This window comes from Rana temporaria, chromosome 12 (genome assembly GCF_905171775.1).
Source record: "Rana temporaria chromosome 12, aRanTem1.1, whole genome shotgun sequence".
Classification (NCBI taxonomy): Eukaryota; Metazoa; Chordata; class Amphibia; order Anura; family Ranidae; genus Rana; species Rana temporaria.
Window position 1 is genome coordinate 110,109,985 of NC_053500.1, and position 23,906 is coordinate 110,133,890.

Consider the following 23,906-nt stretch of genomic DNA (forward strand, 5'->3'; position numbering starts at 1 on the left):
CAAGCTTAGGAACCCCGATGGCTCCCTATCCACAACACCCAAAGATGTTAATAGGACATTGGAAAATTTCTATAGCACACTGTATAGCGCAGAACCGGTGGATAGGGATCTAGCCGAAACCCTTTTAAAAGCCACTAAACTTCCTTTGATAGACCCCGAACAGCTAGAACAACTAAATGCGCCCATATCCCTGACAGAAATTAAACATGCAATGGGTGGTCTTTCCAATGGAAAGGCGCCTGGACCAGATGGGTATACACCCGAATTTTACAAGCTCCTGAACCCTGACCTTATACCCACTCTCCACACGGTTTACAACTACATATGGGCAGGGGGACCGTATCTTCCTACGGGACACCTGGCCAATATCAAACTTATTGCGAAAAAAGGGAAAGACCCGCTAGACCCAGGATCCTTTCGCCCCATTTCACTACTAAATGTAGACTCCAAGATATTATCTAAGATCATAGCCACTAGACTGGGGGATATTATGCCATCTCTTATACATAACGCCCAATCAGGATTTACAAAAGGCAGATCCGCCGCGGCTAACATCCGTAAAGTACTGATGGCCCTTGAATATGCACAGACACACCCCTCTGACGATGCGGCGATAGCCACCCTTGACGCGGAGAAAGCCTTCGATAACGTTAGTTTTAAGTGGCTTTCTCTGGTTATGCAACGTTTTGGCCTAAAAGGGTCGTTCTATTCCTTCATCCAAAACATATATTCAGCCCCCTCCGCCACGGTCACTGCAGCAGGCATACAATCCCCACCCTTCCGTCTCCACAGAGGTACGAGGCAGGGTTGCCCTCTTTCCCCTCTGCTCTTCAACCTCGCTATAGAACCCCTATCACGCCTCCTTTCTCTGTCCCCTCTGTTACACGGTCTTCACATAGGGCGGGAGGAATTAAGAGTAGCTCTTTTCGCAGACGATATACTGATATTTACTTCATCTCCCCACGCGGACATACCGGCCATACAAGATATTTTTGAAGATTTCCGTAAGTGCTCGGGACTCAAAATTAACTTCTCGAAGAGCGAGATTCTCCCCTTAGGTATTACCCCCCTGCGCCACGCCCTCCCCCCTCCTCTTTAAGAATAGCGAGTACCTATATAACATACCTCGGCTTGCGGATTGGCAAAACACCGTCTTCTCTATACACTCTGAACTACCCTCCGTTGATTGATAGGTTGGTGGGTGAACTTGAAACTTGGATGGATCTTCCTCTCTCTCTCTTCGGGAGATGCGCATTATTTAAAATGGTCAGTTTTGCTCGCCTACTATATCCCCTTCAGACACTACCCTTACTGCTAAAACATAAGGATATCCAATTATTAAACAAAGCCATAACCAAATTTATTTGGAAGAAAGCCAAACCGAGAATAGCTCTGACCAAATTATTTCTCCCGAAGAGTGAGGGTGGAGTGGGTCTTCCCAATATACGGCTATATAATTTGGCCTGCCTACTGAGGGTCGGGCTGGACTGGATACTGGGTTCCTCTAGATCAGTGGTCTCAAAGTACCGGCCCGCGGGCCATTTGAGGCCCGCGAACAGTTATAAATGGCCCGCAGGCAGGGTGGAAGTGAGGGGAGCAACAAAAAAAAAAAAAATAAATTTTTTTTTTTTTTTTGAGCTGGAGCCATCTGGTGGTGAGCCGTTGGTATTACAAGTTATTACCACCAGATGTGAGCTGGCGCCATCTGGTGGTGGCCGTTGGTATTACAAGTTAAGCATTACAAGTTAAACAGCAATTCTAATGTCATTTTACACTATTTTCACTGCCATATTCTTCCCTCTAATTAGAACCCCCAAACATTATATATATTTTTTATCCTAACACCCTAGAGAATAAAATAGCAATCGTTGCAATACTTTCTGTTACGCCGTATTTGCGCAGCGGTCTTACAAGCGCACTTTTTTGGGAAAAAATTACACTTTTTTTAATTAAAAAATAAGACAACAGTAAAGTTATCCCCGAGTAAATTCATACCCAACATGTCACGCTTCAAAATTGTGTCCGCTTGTGGAATGCCGACAAACTTTTTTACCCTTTAAAATCTTCATAGGCGACGTTTAAAAAAATCTACAGGTTGCATGTTTTAAGTTACAGAGGAGCTAGAATTATTGCTCTCACTCTACCAATCGCGGCGATACCTCACATGTGTGGTTTGAACACCGTTTACATATGCGGGCGCTGCTCACGTATGTGTTCGCTTCTGCACACAAGCTCGTCGGGACGGAGTGCGTTTTCTGGCTCCTAACTTTTTTAGCTGGCTCCTAGATTCCAAGCAAATTTGTCAAACCCTGACTTACACCAGTGCTGGTGGTAATAATGTGCTCGCTGACACCAGTGCTGGTGGTAATAATGCGCTCGCTGACACCAGTGCTGGGGGTTAATAATGTGTTCGCTGACACCAGTACTGTTGTTTTTGAAGTTTGAAAGTTTGCATGCGGCCCCCCATGGCATATGAAAACTTGTCTTGTGGCCCTCAGGTAATTTGAGTTTGAGACCCCTGCTCTAGATATTCTAATTTCAGCCTTGAGTCATCGTTGGTCAAACCTTCTGATCTAGCAGCTATACTTCATAGCTCACTTCAGAAACTACCAGTGTCAATCAAACATAACCTGCTCTTCAAAAACACACTAGTGGCCTGGCGAGAAGTCAGAAAGAAATTGGGTCTATCTCCACTATTCTCTAAACACCTCCCGATTTATGGGAATCCAATGTTTACACCCAGTCTTCAGTACGAGCCCTTCTCTAAATGGAGGGACAAAGGTTTAGATAGGATTCACTCCCTTTTCCAAGATGCCACAGGCACTATCAAATCGTTTTCCCAGCTGTCACTGGAATTCCACCTCCCCCAAAACCACTACTTCCCGTACATGCAATATGTAGCCTTTATCAACAAGATATGCCCGAATAAGTCTGTTCGCCTCCGAACATCATTCATCGATACCCTTGTAAAAAATGACACCTACTCAATTTCGGACATATACACTCCACTGCTTGGTAAACTTTCAACACCCCTACGGAAAACCTCCATGTCGGCATGGGCCAAAGACCTGCCCGGTGTTGTGGAAGTGGATGACATCATACATGGGTACAGTCTCACCAGGTCTGTCATTCAAAACGAGTCTTGGAGAGAGACCCAATTCAAGATCATCCACAGGGCGTACTACCCTTTTTCTGCATCAAAGGCCCCTGAAATAGGCCCGGCCTGTCCCTGGTGCCTAACAATCAAACCAACGCTTCTACATAGACTCTGGAACTGTTCACCCATAGTGCTATTCTGGACGTCGGTTATCCGCCTAGTAACCAAAGTGACTCAGTATTGCCCCATGATGGACCCTGCACTCCTACTTTTTGGTTGCCCCCCTCACAGGAACCACACTCTTCTGTATACCACCGCCTGCCCAGACACACACGGCAATGGATACTACTGGCCCTACTCACGACTCGCAGGACAATTCTCCAACACTGGATCACTTCATCCCCTCCTTCTATATCAGCCACGATAAAAGAGCTGAAAATTTTGCTACTCAGAGAAAACATGGACACTCTCTCCGCCCCCACGCACTCCAAACTCCAGTTTGAATTAAAGTGGTCAGCTTTCATTATGCAATACCTATCTACCTCAGAAAAAAATGCCTTATCTTCAGGATCTTTTGCTTTTGCAACCCCCCAACCTACGTGACCACCCCTTACCCAAGGTATTACGATATTACAGTGTAAATATCCCCCCCCCCCCCCCACTACCCTTTATAATTGACTAGTGAGTCACGCTCACTTATGGTGATCCAAGGTACTAAGCTATTGTTCTAGCTACTGTGCATTTAGAATGTATAAAGATCTCTTCTTGCTCTCCTCCCCCTTCTCTACCTCTTTCTTTAGCCTTTACTTACCTTTATCTTTACCTTTACCTCTCCCTGGAGATTTGTCTTATAGTCCTAAACTATTCCAACAATCAAGCAAGTCCATGAAGTATCTCTACCTGTGTGATAATGCTGTACACCTTTGGACTATGTACAATTATTTTTTATTTTTTTTTGGACTAGTCATTGAACCCCAGTCCTTTTGTCTTTGTTATACTATTTTTCTGTAAACCCAATAAAATATTTTGGAAAAAAAAAAAAGTGAAACTCCAGTAACTTTCTAATTTTTCTTTTTAATTTCTCTCAATTTCTACTTACACTCTTCGAGCTCTAGCACCGTCCCCAGCTTCTTCCTTGGTCCACAGCTGCCAGTGCTCTTCAGGAGGAACTGTCATGTCATTCTACCCAACCTGTCATTTACAGTATACATCCCCTAGGGCACAGGTGTCAAACACAAGGCCTGCGGGCCGAATCCGGCCCTCCAGGCCATTTCATGTGGCCCTCGCACCCATCCTACAGCTGCAGGAGAGCTCCAGCCCTCCTCTGGTACTACTCCAGACCCCTACTTTCTGCTTTCAAGCACTGCATCCAGCTTCTTCCCAGCAGCAGCATAAGGAAAGAGGGGTGCACTATGATGTAAGGGAGAGTGGGGGACTTAACTTCTGATGGTGGGGTGGCTTTTTACATCTAATGTAAAGGGAAGGGGAAGTGTTGGACATCTAATCTTACAGATACAACCGGCCCTTTTGAGGGCATTCATAATGCTGATGCGGCCCACAATGAAATTGAGTTTGACACCCCTGCCCTAAAGGGTGTGTCATCACACAGGCTGGACTTTACAGTACACCAGGACTGAGCAGTGCTCACACATCATTATGTGGTTCCGCTCAGTGCTAGAAGAATGTCCGCCCCCTGCTGCCACCAGAGGAAAAAGAGGAAGCTGCTGTGATCTCTCCAGATTGGCTGGAAGACTGCTGGAAAGTAGTCAGTGAAGCAGTGATCTATTGTTTTTGTCTGGTCAGTGCTGTCTAAGCTGGGTGTTTGATTTTCCTACCTGCTTCTGGGAGAAGCTTCCAGAATATAGGGCAGGGATGATCATGTATGCAGTTATGAATATTTATCATGCCTCAGCCAATCCCTGGAAAGGGGCATCCAAAAGGTGTCTGTGGAGGAGGTAAATGTTTGGGAGGTCTGGCCAGATTGTTTTTCCCTCTTAAGAGAGGTTTCCAGTTCTCCTGGGGCTGATGCCCCTTGGAGGCTAGTGTGAGGGAAGATTTGCAGTTTGCTGTGCGGCTCCTGAGCTGAGGGCCCGGGCAAAATTTGCTAAATATTTCTAGAGTATCACCTGGGTCTCTGGTCTGGAGAAGGATCTTTTGGTTCCCTCACTGAAATGAGTCAAATGGAAGGTGGGTGGCAGACAGCTCTCCTAGGATATTGTGAGTAAGACCTTGCTTGGGATCCCAGATCTGCATGTGCCAGAGTGAGTCAAGTGCCAGGGGTTACTATATGGACTGGGTCTGCTCTTATAGAGACCTAGAGAAGAAAAAAAGTTTGCCCTGTTGATTCCTGATATCGTTTTGGAGTATCCTGATAATGTGACATGTCTAGGTTTATATTTCCATATTGCCCTGAAACCACAACAGAAACCCACTGGTTTGTGTTGGCCACCAGGAGCTGCCAAACACTAGTCACGAGTCTCCATACTGTATTATTGGTATCAGTGTCATAGCTTGTCATCTGGTAATATTTCACCATATTCCCTTACCCAGATCTTTCTCCTACTCTAAAGAATATGTGCATTTTATAGCTGTTATATTTTTATCAATATTTGTTATATTTTGCTGCCTAATGTCACTGTTTGCCCTCATTTCAACCTTTCTTTTCTCGATTCAATGCTTCCTCCTCTCTCCGAGGCCGTTCTCTCCCAACTCTCCATCCTCCGTCCTTAATCTTCCTCTGCTCACCCCTCCCCGTTCCTTCTTTTCTTTCACTCTCTCAATTCTCCACCTTTTTATTCCTGTCGCCAGCTCAGCAACGTTATAACCGGCCTGTTGTCTAAAGGATGGCTTTACAGTAAAGTCATGCCTGCCAATTAAAGAACAGTGCCCCAATTACATACATCAACTGCTTCATGCATTACGATGCCCATTAGTGTTAATCCAATACTTTCCTTATATAAAACTGCAGAGTACACATTCTATTATGTTTTTGTATGGGATTCTACGCAGCCCTCCCCTCTTTGAAAAAGCTGGTTATCCAGCCCAAAGCATTGCACAGGCTGCCAATGTGTAATACGTTGTTACAGTGAGGGATCCTGCTGTACCTGTTAGCAATTATACTATTCCATTGCTAACTCCTTGGCCAGAATGCAGGGATTACATTGGGTGCTTGCTATTTAACCCATCCAACGCTGAGCCAAATGCAAGAACACGCTGCAGGACATTATAGCAGGAAGGGTTCATCTGGATTAAGTAGAATTACATACCCTGACCTTACCAGACAAACGCAGACACCTAGAATCCATTTTCTGTTGTTACACCTGCAGAGAGTTATATTAAATCACCGAAATCCATATTTAGTTGGGGGGACTTCTTACGACCTTGGAAGTCTCCCTTTGCCTTGAAATAAGTCACTAGGTCAGATTTTCCTGGTTAAAGCCAGACATTCATGGTAGTTATCCAGAAAACAGAATAAACCTGGCAGCATTAAATATGAAAAAAGGATTAAAGGCCAACTCCAGCCAAACTTTTTGATTACGTTTTAGATTGAAGAGTGGGGAAGTGTTTAAAGCTGAACCCCAGGAAGAAAACAGTTTTGTGTATGTTGTGTAAAAATAAATTACCTCTAATCATGGGGTCATCGTGTTTGGCTGCAGCGCATATTGGTAAAAAAAAAAATTCTCGTTCAGCCTCCACAGTACTATAAAGCCCTGTACACACGATTGGATATCTGATGGAATCTAATCCGATGGATTTTTTCGTTGGATATCCGATGAAGCTGACTTTCATCAGTCTTGCCTACATACACTGGGCCAGATTCATGTAGATCAGCGGATCTTTAGATCCGCCAGATCTACCTGTTTTACGATCCGCCGGTGCAATTTAGCGAGGCTAGTGCATGATTCATAAAGCACTTACCTCGCAAATTGCACCGTCGGATCCTAACTCCCCCCGGCGGAATGCAAATTCCGCGGCTAGGGGGAGTGTACAATTTAAATCAGGCGCGTTCCCGCGCCGATTTAACTGCGCATGCGCCGCCGGCGAAAAAGCCCAGTGCGCATGCTCCAAATGACGTCGCTAGGACGTCATTGTTTTCGGCGGCTAGGTTACTTACGGCCATCCGTATTCCCGACGTACTTACGCAAACGACGTAACAAATTTAAAACTCGGCGCGGGAACGTCGGCCATACTTAACATTAGCTACCCCTCATATTAGCAGGGGTAGCTATCCGCCGGAAAAAGCCGAACGCAAACGATGTTGAAAAAGAGCGACGGGCTGGCGTACGGACGTGAATCGGCGGTTCTCCTCATTTGCATATGCAACGTGTAAAAAAAAGCGACGACACCTAGCGGCCGGCGGGAGATTACAGCCTAAGATTCGACTGGTGTAAGTCACTTACACCAGTCGGATCTAAGGGAGATCTATGCAGAACTGATTCTTATGAATCAGTCGCATAGATCCGACCGTGGGATCTCACAGATCCGACCGTCGGCTCTCACAGATACGATCAGGAGATCCGCCATCGTATCTCTTGATGAATCTGCCCCCATCAGTCAAAAATCCGACCGTGTCCAACGCGGTGACGTAAAACACTACGACGTGCTGATAAAAATTAAGTTCAATGCTTCCGAGCATGCGTCGACTTGATTCTGAGCATTCATTGATATTTGACCGATGGACTTCCACACAGACGATCGTATTTTTATCCATAGGAAAATTTTAAAACATGTTTCTATTTTTTTTTCACCAATGGAAAACAAAGGACACACACGATCGGTTTGTCCGATGAAAACGGTCCATCGTTCAGTTTTCATCAAACGAACCGATCGTGTGTGCAGGGCTTAAGCGTCCAGTGCTGCGAGACTGGAAATTAAGTATTCTGGACAGCCGCACTTCAAACAATCGTTGCCTTTATTGGTAAAATCAGGAAAAAGCACTATAAGCCACAGCAAACCGGACAGCTGACGCGTTTCACACTATACTTCAGCTGATCATAGCAGGTTGCTTGTTGTACACGTCCTCTGTTCAGAAAAGGACAAGTCTTCTTTTCACCAAATGCAAGACCTTGTGTGATTGGAGAGCCGTCTTAATCTACGCTACTGAAGTCGCTCCGACTTCAGAAAAGTTGCCTCCAAAGTCGGATCACTGTCTTAACTAAAGCAACTGTACAGAAAGAGAAAATTGTTTTCTTTGGCAAACCCCTTCCTCCCATAGAGCTAATTATTGCTTGATTGGCCACTGGAAAAGTCACCTGTCCTGGAGGCGACTTGAAGTCGCACTGAAGTCGCGCTGAAGTCGACCTGAAGTCGCGCTGAAGTCGACCTCGCAAAGTCGCGATGGAAGTCGTGTTGCCCCTGTGTGAACCGTCACTAAAGCCTTCTTAAAAGAGAAGGTATCTACATGTCTTACTTGCAACACAAATCTCAAAAATAAAGGGTTTATTCCTCAAATAGGAATTATTATTTTAGCCTGTTTGGCCAACTTCACAACCAAATATGCTGGTTCACAGCTTAGACACAGTCTAATATTATACAGGCATTTAATCCAAACTGAATATAGCTAGTTGCTCCAGGCTTGTTGGTCATGGTCAGTACAGTGTATGGATACATTGAATGCAATGACTTCTACGGAATAGGACTTGGTGAATAACAGGAAAATATAGCCGAGCAGCTTATGGTGAAGTAGGTCAAAAAGAACCAAAAGATTTCCACTGAGCAAAGGCAAGCACTGGAGAGCTTTCTAAAAACTGGTACCACTGGCCCCAAATTCAAGTTATACTCCCGGTATGAATGAATCAATATATACTAGAATTCAGGTACTGCATGAGTTATCCAATTAATTTGCAGCATTTTAAATAAATTTTATAGAATCAACCCAGTACTTACTCGGACTGATCACATCGCTGCTGAGCTTGCGTAGTCGCCCACTTGTTGTCCTTGTGACACCTAAAGGAACAAAGTCATTTAACAGATTATAAACAGCTGTGCTATTGTATATGATAAAATATACAACTCCTTAACTGTAAAACCCGACTGAAATCATTTACAAGTCTTACAGTACATTTTTTATATTTTTTATATTTTTATATAATTTTTTGCAACACACAAAAGAAAAACGTTGGTTATTCATTGCATCGTAATACTTCAGAAATACACTTGAATGGTCAATAAACATTGTTCATTTTACATTTCTCTTGCAGGTATTAACCACTTAAGCCCCGGACCAAAATGCAGGTAAAGGACCAGGCCCCTTTTTGCGATTCAGCACTGCGTCGCTTTAACTGACAATTGCGCGGTCATGCGGCGTGGCTCCCAAACAAAATTAGCGTCCTTTTTTTCCCACAAATAGAGCTTTCTTTTGGTGGTATTTGATCACCTCTGCGGTTTTTATTTTTTGCGCTATAAACAAAAATAGGGCGACAATTTTGAAAAAAAAACAATATTTTTTACTTTTTTCTATAATAAATATCCCCCAAAAATATATAAAACAATTTTTTTTCCTCAGTTTAGGCCGATACGTATTCTTCTACATATTTTTGGTAAAAAAAATCGCAATAAGCGTTTATCGGTTGGTTTGCGCAAAATTTATAGCGTTTACAAAATAGGGGATAGTTTTATCGCATTTTTATATATATTTTTTTTTTACTACTAATGGCGGCGATCAGCGATTTTTTTCATGACTGCGACATTATGGCGGACACTTCGGACAATTTTGACATATTTTTGGGACCATTGTCATTTTCACAGCAAAAAAATGCATTTAAAATGCATTGTTTATTGTGGAAATGACAGTTGTAGTTTGGGAGTTAACCACAGGAGGCGCTGAAGGGGTTATGTTTCACCTAGTGTGTGTTTACAACTATAGGGGGGTGTGGCTGTAGGAGTGACGTCATCGATTGTGTCTCCCGCCGCCACAGTGAAGCACGGGGAAGCCGTGTTTACACGTGGCTCTCCCCATTCTTCAGTTCCGGGGACCGATCGCGGGACCCCAGCGGCGATCGGGTCCGCGTGTCCCGCGGTCACGGAGCTTCGGACCGGGACGCGGGATGTGCCGGTACGTCCATCTGCCCAGCCGTGCCATTCTGCCGACGTATATTTACAGGCGGCGGTCCTTAAGTGGTTAAGCGTAAATGTTACAAGGAATAATCAATATGCACTTCTCTGGTTACAGAGTCACCAGGAGGGTATACATGGTTTAGGTACACTGCATCTTTTTGGAACACTATATAGCATGTTATCTATCTGACGTAAGGCTTAAAGGGCTGGCCAACCACCTGCCCCATATTTTATGAAAAGTTTTTTTTTTTTTCCCAACCTCAAACGTGAGTTTGTATAGAGGTATTGAGTCATTAATCAGTTTCAACCAAATGGGTTTTAAAGGTACCTGTAATGCAGGGGTGCCCAACCAGTGGCCCGGGGGCCACATGTGGCCCGCAAGGCCCTCTGATGAGGCCTGCGACCCCCTGCTCTGGAAAAAATTAAATAGAATACTATTATTAAAGGTAAGTTTATTGCTAAAATCAGTGTATATATGGGCATATCTGTTCTGCAGTGGTTACTGGGCTGCTTGCAAACTGATACACAGTGCAGAGAAGTGAACCTGTGGGTTTCCTGCACTGAGCTATAGACTATTACCTGCGAGTTTGGTGTGCTGAGAGTAGAGTGGGCTTCATAGATCCCCCGGGGGCGCGCATCGCGGCAATCGCTGTTGCAGGGTGTCAGTCTGACACCCCGCAACACTGATCTAGGTAAAGAGTCTCTGACGGAGACTCTTTACCACGTGATCAGCCGTGTCCAATCACAGCTGATCACGATGTAAACAAAGAAGAGCCGGTTATCGGCTTTTCCTCACTCGCGTCTGTCAGACGCGAGTAGAGGAGAGCCGATCGTTTATCAGCACAGCCCCCCCCCCCGAGGATGCCCAAACTAGACCACCAGGGATGCAACTAGACCACCAGGGATGCCCTCCACAGGTATGCCACCCTAGACCACCAGGGATGCCAATCAGTGCCCACAATGGGCATCACTGATTGGCAGGCATTGTTGTTTTGCACTGATTGGCATCCATAAGTACAATATAATACAGTACATCCATGCCCATCCGTGCCACCTATCATTGCCCATCCATGCCCATCTGTGCCACCTATCAGTGCCCATCCATGCCACATATCAGTGCCCATCCATGCCGCCTATCTGTGCCCATCCATGCCGCCTATCTGTGCCCATCCATGATGCCTATCTGTGCCCATCCATTCCCGCCTATCTGTGCCCATCTGTGCCACCTATCAGTGCCCATCTGTGCCACCTATCAGTGCCCCATCAGTTCTGCATATTAGTGCCCATCAATTCCACCTCATCAGTGCCCATCAGTGCCGCCTTATCAGTGCCCGTCAGTGCAGCCCCATCAGTGAAGGAGAACTTACTTATTTACAAAGTTTTGTAACAGAAACAAAAAAAAACATTTGTTTTTCAAAATTTTCTTTTGCAGAAAATAAATATCCCAGGGGTGATCAAATACCACCAAAAGAAAGCTCTATTTGTGGGAACAAAATGATACAAATTTAGTTTGGGTACAGTGTAGCACGACCGCGCAATTGTCATTCAAAGTGCAACAGCGCTGAAAGCTGAAAATTGGTCTGGGCGGGAAGGTGTATAAGTGTCCGGTATGGAAGTGGTTACTGATACGATCTTTGGATGATATTACTGAGGTCTTCTATGTATCACTGAATTCTGACCAGTCATCTTCTGTTAGGCCCCGTACACACGATAGAATCCATCCGCAGATAAATCCCAGCAAATGGGTTTCAGCGGATAGATCCTATGGTGTGTACACGCCAGCGGATCTTTTTCCGCGGATATATCTCCCCTGGGATGGATTTCCAGCAGATCGAATATTTGCTGACATGCAGAACAAATCCATCTGCTGGAATCCATTCCAACGGATGGATCCGCTGGTCTGTATAGACTTACCGGATCCATCCGTCCGAAGGGATCCCCCGCATGCGTCGTAATGATTCGACGCATGCGTGGAATTCCTTATATGACAGCGTCGCGCACGTCGCCGCGTCATAATCGCGGCGACGGCGCGACACGTCATCGCCAGAGGATTTCGGCGCGGATTTCAATGCGATGGTGAGTACACTCCATCGCATTAAAATCTGCTGAAATCCTCGAGAGGATTTATCCGCGGAAACGGTCCGCTGGACCGTATCCGCGGATAAATCCTCCCGTGTGTATGGGGCCTAAGAGTAGAGTCCATAGAAGCCCATTTTGTCTGGACCACCCAAAGTCTAGGGTTGCTGTCTGCCATAAGGGCAGCATAGTATGTGGAGATACGTTTAGTGGGGTCAGGGTGTCACAGTATTTTCTCTAACTGAGGTATAACGATGGGATCTTCTAGGGAGCCAAACTGATCACGAATGGCGTGTCGGAGTTTGTAGTAGAAGAACATATATGAGGGCAGCAGGTCAAAATCAGCCCACATCTGTTGGCGCCCTACTCTGACACCAATGTCACCTTTATATGTTGTCATGGTGAGTAAGATGTGACTAGTGGTGGAGACTTTAAACAGCCTGGCAGCATGATGATGTCTTCAGTTCTTTGTATGGCCAGAAATGAATGAGCATACACTCTTACTATGCTGCTATATGGGGGTGTTTGGTGACACTTCCCTCCTAGCTGACTGCTGAAGGCCAAAAAGATACAGAAGATACTAAATGGAATGCCACAAAACTGGTCCACACAAACGGCCACAACTTTCTGAATACCTGACATCAAATTCATCGCCCTAATCTGAGTTAAATCCAAAACTGGCAAATTGAAGAGGAACTAAATTGTATCTGAAAATGCTATTTAATTAACCTTCAATATCCAAAGCAAATTCACCCATCCAACCCTTCGTGAATAAGGGCAGATGTTTCATGAAATCCATCTGCCCTTAGCACAGGCATGCTGGCAGGAGGGTGTGCTTAGCTGAGAAAGCTTCTCCTCCCCTCCTCTAAAAAAAATATTCCACACATGTAGGCCCAGATTCACATACATCGGCGCATATTTATGCAGGCGTAGCGTATCTAATATACGTTACACTGGCGCTGCGCACAGAGGCAAGCACTGGATTCACAAAGCACTCGCTTTTAAAGATACGCTGGGCTTCCTTGGCATAAGCCAGCGTAGGTGGAAGTGGGCGTGAGCCATGCTAATGAGGCGTGACCCCATGTAAATGAAGGACTGAGCGTCATAAAGATACGAATAACGTACGGCGCATGCGCCGTCCCGTGGACGCATCCCAGTGCGCATGCTCAGAATCACGTCGAAACAACTGCCTAAGATACGTCGAATCATTGCCTACGACGTGAACGTAACCTACGCCTAGCCATATTCATGTACTACGTAAAATCCGACGGCTGTGTTCCCTGGTCCATTCCTTAACATGACTTGCGCCTCCTATATGGGGAATAACTTTACGCCGGATGTAAGTCTTACGCAAACCGCGTATATTATGCGCCGAGCGCAAGTACGTTCGTGAATCGGCGTATCTCCCTCATTTGCATAAGTGCATAGGAAATCAATGGGAGTACCACTTGCGGCCAGCGTAAATATGCGCCAATACGCCAGCGTAGGAAAGTTACGTCGGCCGCATGAAGCCTATTTTCAGGCGTATCTCAGATTGTGGGCACGGCGCATAGATACGACGGCGCATAGATAGGCTTACACGGCGTATCTCGAGATACGTCGGCGTAAGTGTTTCGTGAAGGTTTAAACAAGTAAATATATATACAGTGGAACCTTGGATTACAAGCATAATCCGTTCCTGGAGAATACTTGTAATCCAAAGCACTCACATATCAAAGCAAGTTTTCCCATAGAAGTCAATGGAAACGGAGATAATTTGTTCGCACTGGCAATACCGCATGTGGCTAGAGGTGGGAGGTGCCGAAGAGGCTCAGAAAAACTCGGGGACAGCTTGGCTGATCTCGGAAACCCTCGGAAAGATCTGGAAACACTCAGGAACGGACTATTTCCAAGTGTTTCCGAGTATTTCTGAGTGATTTTCGAACGGCTCCAAAGTATTTTCGAACGGCTCCGAACCGTTCTGAGTGTCACCGGTGCCCCCGCACCTGTGGCCAAATGCGGTACTGCTCACCCCATTAGCTTGAATTCTGCTAGTTTTGTGAGACAACACTAGCAAACTGAGTCAGGATTTAAAAAAAATAAAAAATGCTCGTTATTTAAAAAGCTCGTTAACCACGTTATTCATAAACCAAGGTTCCACTGTACTATTTTTCCATCTATTTACTAAAGCTAGAAGCATAAGGATTAAAAATAGTCAATGTTGGTTAAGGGAGTTTAGTTTGATTTAAAGAGGTTGTCTACCACTGGACATTTTTTTTCCTTCCTTCCTGCAAGGTAAAGTCACACGGTGCTAGTATCCATCGCATACTAGCACATTATGTGAAACTTACCTTAAAACAGCCGCTACCATTTTCACCCATCTTGCTTCTTGGTTTGAAGGCCCTGGCTCTGTGATTGGCCGGAGCTGCCGTGACGTCTCTCCCGCAAATGCACACGGGTGACGCCGTTCACAGCACAGGGCTCGGAAGGAACGTCACCTGGGGCCATTCCTTCAGAGCGCATGCGCCAGCGATGTCACTTCTTCATTAGCCGACTCCTCTCTAATGCCCCTTACACACGATCCGAAAATTGAACGACAGATCGTCCGACTTTTTATGTTTACTAGTCGCAAGTAGAAATTGAATAGGTTACTAAAGTCATAAAAATTCTCGTATGACAGAAAAATAAATCGGAAGTGATGTCATGTGTTGTAGTGTATTTGTATTTTCAGATGACAACTGTACTGACTAAAGGAAAATCGTACGATCTAGTATCGTACGAGGAAAATGTTCGTGCTTGTCCAATCGAATAATATCTGATGAATTGTTGTGATTGGCTCTCGAAAGCTCTGTACTAACGATCCGATTATCGTACGATCGCGACAAAAGCGGTATTTTTCGTCCATTTTTCGGATCGTGTGTACGGGCCATAATTGTGTGCATTCCTGCAAAATAGTGTTCTGGTGACACCTAGTGGTCTTCTTGTAAATCACAACTTAACTTCATTATAGAAAAACATGTTATTATGCACTGTCTTTCTTTTATATATTTCTTTATTTTTTTTAAGATATGTCTGGCACATCAGACAATTACAAATTTTTATTTTATACACTATGTAATTGCATGAACGATTTTATGACTGAAGTCTGAAGGACAGTAAACTGGCCCTTTGTTTAAAAAGTTTGGAGACCCCATCTATAGAAAGTTAAAAGAGACCAAAATTTTTCACTGAAATCTGCTCCCCTTTTTTTCTGTTAAAATAGGAATGTTGGAGTAGTACAAAACTCCCTGAAATGACCCTATTTTGCTCTGATGAACACTGATTCAGAAAGACTTACTAAGGGTGTATCTGTAGATACGCCGTCGTAAGTCTGAATCCACGCTGTCGCAACTTTAAGCGTATGCTCAAACTGAGATACGCTTAAATGTTGCTAAGATACGACCGGCGTAAGTCTCCTACGCCGTCGTATCTTAACTGCCTATTCAGGAACGTATGCCCGGCCGTCGCAGTACAGATACACCGTTTACGTAAGGCTTTTTCCGGCGTAAAGTTACCCCTGCTATATGTAGCCTCGGACACACGACCGAGAAACTCGACGGGCGAAACACATCGTTTTGCTCGTCGAGTTCCTTGTGAGGCTGTCGAGGATCTCGGCGAGCCAAATTTCTCCATTCCCGTCAAGGAAATAGAGAACTTGCTCTCTTTTTGTCTCGTCGAGTTTCTCGACAGTTTCCTCCACGAAAATGTACACAAAATATCTCCCAGTAAGTTTCTTGCTGGTTTTTGCCGAGAAACTCGGTCGTGTGTACGAGGCCTGAGGCGCAGCCAATGTTAAGTATGGACGTCGGGCCAGCGTTGAATTTTCCGTCGATTACGTAGTTTGCGTAAGTCGTTCGAAAATAGGGCTGGGCGTAATTTACCTTCACGTCGAAAGCATTGGCTTTTTGCGGGTTAATTTGGAGCATGCGCACTGGGATACTTTCACAGACGGCGCATGCACCGTTCGTAAAAAGCGTCATTTACGTGGGGTCACAATGATTTTGCATACAACACGCCCACATCTTACAGATTTGAATTAGGCGGGCTTACGCCGGCCAATTTACGATACGCCGCCGCAACTTTGCTTTGTGAATACTGCACTTGCCTGTCAAAGTTGTCGGAGGCGTATCGTAAATAGGATACGTTACGCCCGCACACAAATACACGCTCCCTACCTGAATCTGGACCTGACTGTTTTCTTAAATGCTGTGCCTCGCCCATCTCAAGGACCTACGTTTGCCTAGTGGTGGAGACTTCCACTACCTCCATTACAGCCCTCCAGCCTGCAGAGTTTTCATCTTTTGTGTACTTAATGAGCCAAAAGAAGATTTATGACTGGCTGGTATGAGTTTCTACACTTTGTACATGCTCATTTCACTTGGTATGGAAAATGTAATAAGCACAAAAGTGTGTGCTGAGACCATAATTGAGAAGTGACAAATGCTTCTATACCATGACCCTCGTGGAAAACTGACAAAAAGAGCAACTGCTTTTGTTGCCTGAAGCAACTATTGAAAACTTTCTATTCTTCTCACAGTGTTTGAAGGAAGACATCAAAAGCCCACAGCCCTCAGCTCATGAAATTCCATAGGAAATAAGCTTAAGTCCCCCGTGCCTTATCTGAGATCAACTGTGCTTAGACTGCTTGCTACAAGGAGAGGTGCTGCCATAAATAACTACTATCCTCCTCTATGAGTGTTCATGAAAGCGCCCTGGTAGCGCCCAGTCGGTCTCAGCACAGCCGATTACAGATAAAGGTTTAGGATGCAGAATGACATATGGTTCCCCTATGCTTTTGGGTGGCATTTCACCCATTGTTTAAATGCTTCCCCGATGGAGAGAACAGAGAAGGACGATGGACCTGCAGTAACTGACAATACTCTGAGATACACAATGCATGTACAGTGGAGTACAGTGACAAAAATAATATTTTTTGGCAGTGTTGGATCATGTCAGTGTATCATTCATTCAGCCACCCATTGGTGTTGATTCACAGACTAAAGAGTCCAAAATCTGGTGCAGCTCTGCATAGAAACCAACCCATCCCTACAGGGCCGGATTAACAAGGGGGCTGATGGAGCTGCAGCTCCAGGCCCCTTTCTCAAGATAGGCCCTTTTGCCCCCAAAAAAAAAAAAAAATCAGAAAAAAAAAAAAAGATTTACTTCGGGGGTTGTAGCTCGACGACCAGAGGTCGCAGAAACCCCACATTTGGGGGGAAGGCAGTTGAAGACATACCCCACAACTGGTCAAAATATGGGACGGCTATCATTTATGGTTCCGGAGATACGGGCCTGCTTGCACAGCCTGTCAGAAGCTACATTCAGAGCGGCCAATATAAATACAAGCTGACACACTACAGCAAACTGATAGGGTCACAGGGCTTATAATAATTATTTGTATATTACTCATGGTAATTAAACCCCTTGCCACCCAGGCCAATTCTGACACTTCTCTCCTACATGTAAAAATCATCATTTGTTTTTTGCTAGAAAATTACTCTATGGTGGTCTTTGCACTTTTTATGTTGCACGGTACAGAGCTGCACGATTCTGGCTAAAATGAGAATTGCAATTTTTTTGCTTAGAAGATAGATCACGATTCTCTCACGATTCTTGCGGCGTAACATCATCTTTCACATTAAAACAAAAAAAAATGGGCTAACTTCACTGTTTTGTTTTTATGGTTTTTATTATTCATTGAAATGGGCAAATGCAGTGTGACATAAAATATTGCAGCAATAGCCATTGTATTCCCTAGAGTCTCTGCTAAAATATATATAATGTTTGGCGGTTCCAAGTAATTCTCTAGCAAATAATATTGCTTTTTAACTTAAGAAACAAGTGTTGGACTTTAAGTGGTTAAATTTCCCGCATTTACACACAGAAGTTTGATCCAAGAAGGAAGTTGGTTACAATGTTTCATTTTGTTTACAAACTTGGCAGACTGCCCAGATTTTTTCTTTACACACAGAAGTTTATCCCTTTGATCTAAGAAGGAAGGTTAGTTACAATGTTTCCTGTTAAAAACTTGGCAGACTGCCCAGATATTTTCTTTTGATAGTTGAAAATCTTTCCACTTGCTATATGAAAGAATCGTCAAAGTCTGCATTCGAGATCGTCAGGGGGTTTGAATCGAGATCACGATTTTTAACGATTAATTGTGCAGCTCTAGCACGGTATTTGCGCAGCAATTTTTCAAACATGTTTTTTTTTTTTAAAAAAAACTGTTTCATTCATTAAAAAAAACACTAGTTAGTTAAGTTAGCATGATTTTTTTTGGTATCCTAAACGACTTTACATTTTTTTTAGGTTACATGTTTAGAGTTACAGAGGAGGTCTAGTACTAGAATTATTGTTCTCGCTCTAACGATCGCAGCGTATGTAACCTGTGTGTATCTGGCTCTGATACTACCAGTGCCTACCCAGCCACTGACTACTATCTCTCCCCAGCCTGTCCCCACACACCCTCTCACCTGCTGACCTGTGGATGGGGGAATCACTCCTGCAGTGTTATTGTGTTCTGCCAGTGAGTACAATGATCAGAGTTGCTAACTATAGCTGGCAGCACTGATTGTTTTGGGAAAAACCTAACAGGCTGGTTGTACTCAAGTCGATTAATAGATTGAGTTGTGTAAAACCAGCTAGCCCATACATAGATCGACTATGGCTGGTCTCTGCATAATTGGCGTAATTTCAATCCATGTATGACCCGCTTAACCACTACGCAGTTCCTAAATATCCTTCCACTCCTGTACATAGTGCTCACTGTCATACTCTCCACACTCCTCCCCTGTACATAGTGCCTACTGTCATACTCTCCACACTTCTCTCCTGTACATAGTGCCCACTGTCATACTCTCCACACTTCTCTCCTATACATAGTGCTCACTGTCATACCCTACACACTCCTCTCCTGTACATAGTGCCCACTGTCATACTCTCCACACTTCTCTCCTATACATAGTGCTCAATGTCATACCCTACACACTCCTCTCCTGTACATAGTGCCCACTGTCATACCCTCCACACTCCTCTCCTATACAGAGCACCCACTGTCATACCCTTCACACTCCTCTCCTGTACATAGTGCCTGCTGTCATACACTTCTCTCCTGTACATAGTGCCCACTGTCGCACCCTCCACACTCCTCTCCTGTACATACTGCTCTCTGTCATACCCTCCACACTCCTCTCCTATACATAGTGCCCACTATCATACCGTCCACATTCCTCTCCTGTACATACTGCCCACTGTCATACCCTCCACACTCCTCTCCTGTACATACTGCCCCATCATACCCTCCACACTTCTCTCTGGTACGGACTACCCTCTGTCATCCCCTCCACACTCCTCTCCTGTACATACTGCCCATTGTCATACCCTTCACACTCCTCTCCTGTACATACTGCCCATTGTCATACCCTTCACACTCCTCTCCTGTACATAGTGTCTTTTGTTGTACTCTTTGCACTCCTCTCCTGTACATAGTGCCCACTGTTAGACCCTCCACATTCCTCTCCCTGCACATACTTCCCACTTATATACCGTCCATACTCCTCCCCTATGTCGCTTACCCACAAAAACAGTTATTTAAAATTATACTGAATATCCTCAATGTTACCAGCTCTAGAATGGACACACTTTTGTTAGTTCAACTAAAGGAAATCTCAGTTCTCATATTTGTTCTGCCCCATTATTAGTACTCATTTAATTTTGTGATTACTACTATGATGTATAGAGGAACATCGGGGATCTCAGCTACTCTAAATATAGCACTTGTAAAAAAAGTGTCCCTGAAAATATTTTTTAAATGTTGGTAACTGTGCACTTAGGCACTGCCCAGTGCTGCGCTGTAATGAATCAGGCGGGGCCCGGGCGCTTCCATCTTCACCCGATCTTCCTTGTGGGTTCTGTGTCTTTGGTCACTTGCCTTGGCCGGGCTGCGTTCATGTCATTCCCACGCATTTATTTATTATTTATAAAAGGCCCCACCAAAATCCTCAGCACCAGGCCCATGATGTTCTTAATCTGGCCCTGCATCCCTACCCGCCCATAGTCAAATGATGTCCACAGATGGGATCTCCCATCCTGGGTGGACGTTATATGTAGTGGCGGTGCGTCCATAGTGGGCGCAGGAGCGCCGCCCCCTCTCTCCTGCACCGTCACTCAACAATACATAGATTCATGCATTGCATGAATCTATGTATTTTCGCCGCTGCCGCCCACTATTCAGGTGGCCGGCCCCCTGTTGAGCGCCCTCCATCTGAATAACATAGATGGGTGTGTTTTGGAAGTGTCTATCAGAGCCAGTGGCCTAGTTACCGATCACCTGAAGCGACATCAAGGGCAGGAGAAGACATTGAGGGAATTGTTTCCGAGCATGCATCGGAATTTTGCATGTCGGAATTGCCCCACGACGATCGAATTTTCCATCTGAAAATTTGAGAACCAGCTCTCAATATTTTGTTGGCGGAAATTCCGACAGCAAAAGTCCGATGGAGCATACGCATGGTCGGAATTTCGGACCAAAAGCTCACAGCTGACTTTTCTTGTCGGAATTTCCGATCGTGTGTACGCGGCATTAAGGTGTCAATTTCATGCTCCCAGATTTGTGGGAACAGTTTGGGGATGGCGCCTTTCTGCTCCGCCAGTGCACAAAGCAAGGTCCATAAAGACATGGATGGGAAAGTTTGCTAGAGAACACTTTTGGGATGAATTAGAGCGGAGACTGTGAACCAGCCCTTCTTGTCCAACATCAGTGCCTGACCTCACAAATGCTGTTCTGGAAGAATGGTCAAACATTCCCATAGACACACTCCTAAACCTTGCGGACAGTCATCCCAGAAGAGTCAAAGCTCTCATAAATGCAAAGTGTGGGCCAACTCTGTATTGAACCCAGGAACTAATGGGCCGTACACATGACCGAACATGTCTGCTGAAACTGGTCCGCGGACCAGTTTCAGCAGACATGTTCGGTCGTGTGTAGGCCCAAGCGGACAGGATTCCAGCATACATTTGCCCGCCGGGCCTTTTTCCAGCGGGCAAATATTTCTGGACTTGTTTTAAAACAGCCCGCTGAAATCCTGCCCGCTCGGACATGTTCGGTCGTCTGTACAGACCTACCGTACATGTCCGAGCGCCCGCCATCCCTCGCATGCGTCGAATGACTTTGACGCATGCGTGGAAGCATCGAACTGGCAGGGCCGCCCACGTCGCGGGGACGGCGCGGACACGCCCCGCGTATTGTTTACGCGCGGATTTTTGTATGATGGTGAGTACAGCCACCATACAGAAATCCCCGGGCAGATATGTACGGTGAAAACGGTCCGACGGACCGGTTTCATCGTACATGTATGCTCGTCTGTACCCGGCCTAAGACTGCAATGCCATTAAATTTCATGTGCATGTAAAGGCAGGCGTCCCAATACTTTTGGTAATATAGAAGAAAATAGAGAAGGATTGCCGCCCTCTTCTTTTCTGGGGACAACTCCAGTGACACCACTGATACAGGGGCAGTTTTCTTTCCAGTAATAAAACTGACACGGGATCTTGTATTTCTTTTCAGTGACACCACCGACACAGGAGCATTTTTTCTGTAGTGACATCACTGATGCAGGGCCTTTTATTTCTCTCCAGTGACACCACAGACCAGGAACATTCTTGCTTCAAGTGACATCATAGATGTGGGGAAATGTTTCCTTCCAATGACACCACCAACACAGGGGCATTTTCTCTTCCAGTGACACCAATTGCCTAAAGGCATTTGTTTTTTCCAGTAACATCACTGATACATGGGCATTTATTTGTTTGAAGGAGCATGGGCATTGTGTGTGTTGCTGTGAACTCAACCCCACTCCCTACTGCATTCAGGGGTGCAGGTGGGGGGCACAATTTGGCATCTTAGGCTCTGGATGACCTTGTCTCAGCACTGGTGGCCACCCTTGCTTGACAGAAGTTGATGATTTGGAAATGTGCACCATTTAGGAGATATTCTGGTAAGCAGCAGCCTGTGACGTCACCGACGCATGAGCTCTGAAAGAACAGCACATGGGAGGAAATGACATCATCGCGGCTCGGTCATTAAAGCTGCTGTAGCCTAAGGCCTCGTACACACGACTGAGTTTCTCAGCAAAAATCAGCAAGAAACTTGCTGGGAGAATTTTTTTTGCAGAAGAAACCGGTCGTGTGTACATTTTCGTCAAGGAAACTGTCTAGAAACTCGACGAGCCAAAAAGAAAGCATGTTCTCTATTTCCTTGACGGGAATGGAGAAAATTGGCTTGTCGAGTTTCTCGACAGCCTAACAGGAAACTCGACGAGCAAAACTATGTGTTTTCGCCCGTCGAGTTCCTCAGTCGTGTGATGATGGAAGCCTCTGAGGGCTTCATTTCTAGGTAAATCTTTCATAACGTGCTAGTATGCAATGAACATTAGGCCTTTGCTTTGCAAGGAGAACCTTTTTTTTCTTATTTGATATAATATTGTTTCTTATTTAATATAAAAATTCAGAGTTTTTACCTTTTAATCGCAGAATTCTGACTTTAATTTTAGAATTCAAACTTTTAATCTCAAAAGTCAGATTTTTTTTTATAAAGTCAGGATGTTGACTTTTAAACAAAGACTTCTGACTTAAATTTTTAGAATTCTAACTTTCAGTATCAGAAATCTGAGTTTTTGTAGTCAGAACTAAAGGCTCATACACATGCACGGTTTTCTCGGCAAGAAAGCTACTGGCAGAGCTTCCTTGCCGAGTAAACCGTGCGTGTGTACGGCCTCGTACACACGACCGAGGAACTCGTCGGAAAAGACACATCGTTTTCCTCGACGAGTTCCTTGTTAGGCTTGTCGAGGAACTTGACAAGCTTGCTTTGCGTACACACTGTCAAGCCAAAATCTCCTCGTTCTCAAACGCGGTGACGTACAACACATACAATAGCAGGGGAAGTTCGATTCCACTGGCACAACCCTTGGGGCTGCTTTTGCTAATCTCATGTTACTGCGTGTTAAAGCGGGGGTTCACCCTTAGAGGGCACTTTTTCCCCTTAGCTTCCTGCTCGTTCTCTCTAGGGGAATCGGCTATTTGTATTAAAATATGTGCAGTACTTACCCGTTTTCGAGATGCATCTTCTCCGTCGCTTCTGGGTATGGGCTTCGGGAATGGGCGTTCCTTCTTGATTGACATTCTTCCGAGAGGCTTCCGACGGTCGCATCCATCGCGTCACGATTTTCCGAAAGAAGCCGAACGTCGGTGCGCAGGCGCAGTATAGAGCCGCACCGACGTTCGGCTTCTTTCGGAAAATCGTGACGCGATGGATGCGACCGTCGGAAGCCTCTCGGAAGAATGTCAATCAAGAAGGAACGCCCGCTCCCGAAGACCCATACCCGGAAGCGACGGAAGAAGATGCAGCTCGAAAACGGGTAAGTACGGCTCATATTTTAATACAAATAGCCGATTCCCCTAGACCGAACGAGCAGGAATCTAGGGGAAGAAAATTTTTTTTTTTAGAAATGGGTGAACTCCCGCTTTAAGTAAAAGTTTGGTCGGAGACGATTTGCACTTTTCAGTCTGTTACAGCGTGATAAATGTGTTATCTCCATTACAAATGCTACTTTTACTCCCGTCTCATACTTTATTCTGAGCATGCGTGGGTTTCTTAGCA

General features: G+C 45.1%; 1 protein-coding gene across 1 annotated transcript in view; it reads right to left on the reverse strand.

Annotated features, from left to right (window-relative positions):
* SEPTIN9 (septin 9) overlaps positions 1-23,906 on the reverse strand; it is a 421,638-nt gene that overhangs the window by 328,519 nt on the left and 69,213 nt on the right. The window contains exon 2 of the mRNA XM_040330151.1: positions 8,984-9,043. Coding sequence (XP_040186085.1) covers positions 8,984-9,043 — 60 coding nt within the window. The remainder of the gene's footprint in view (positions 1-8,983; positions 9,044-23,906) is intronic.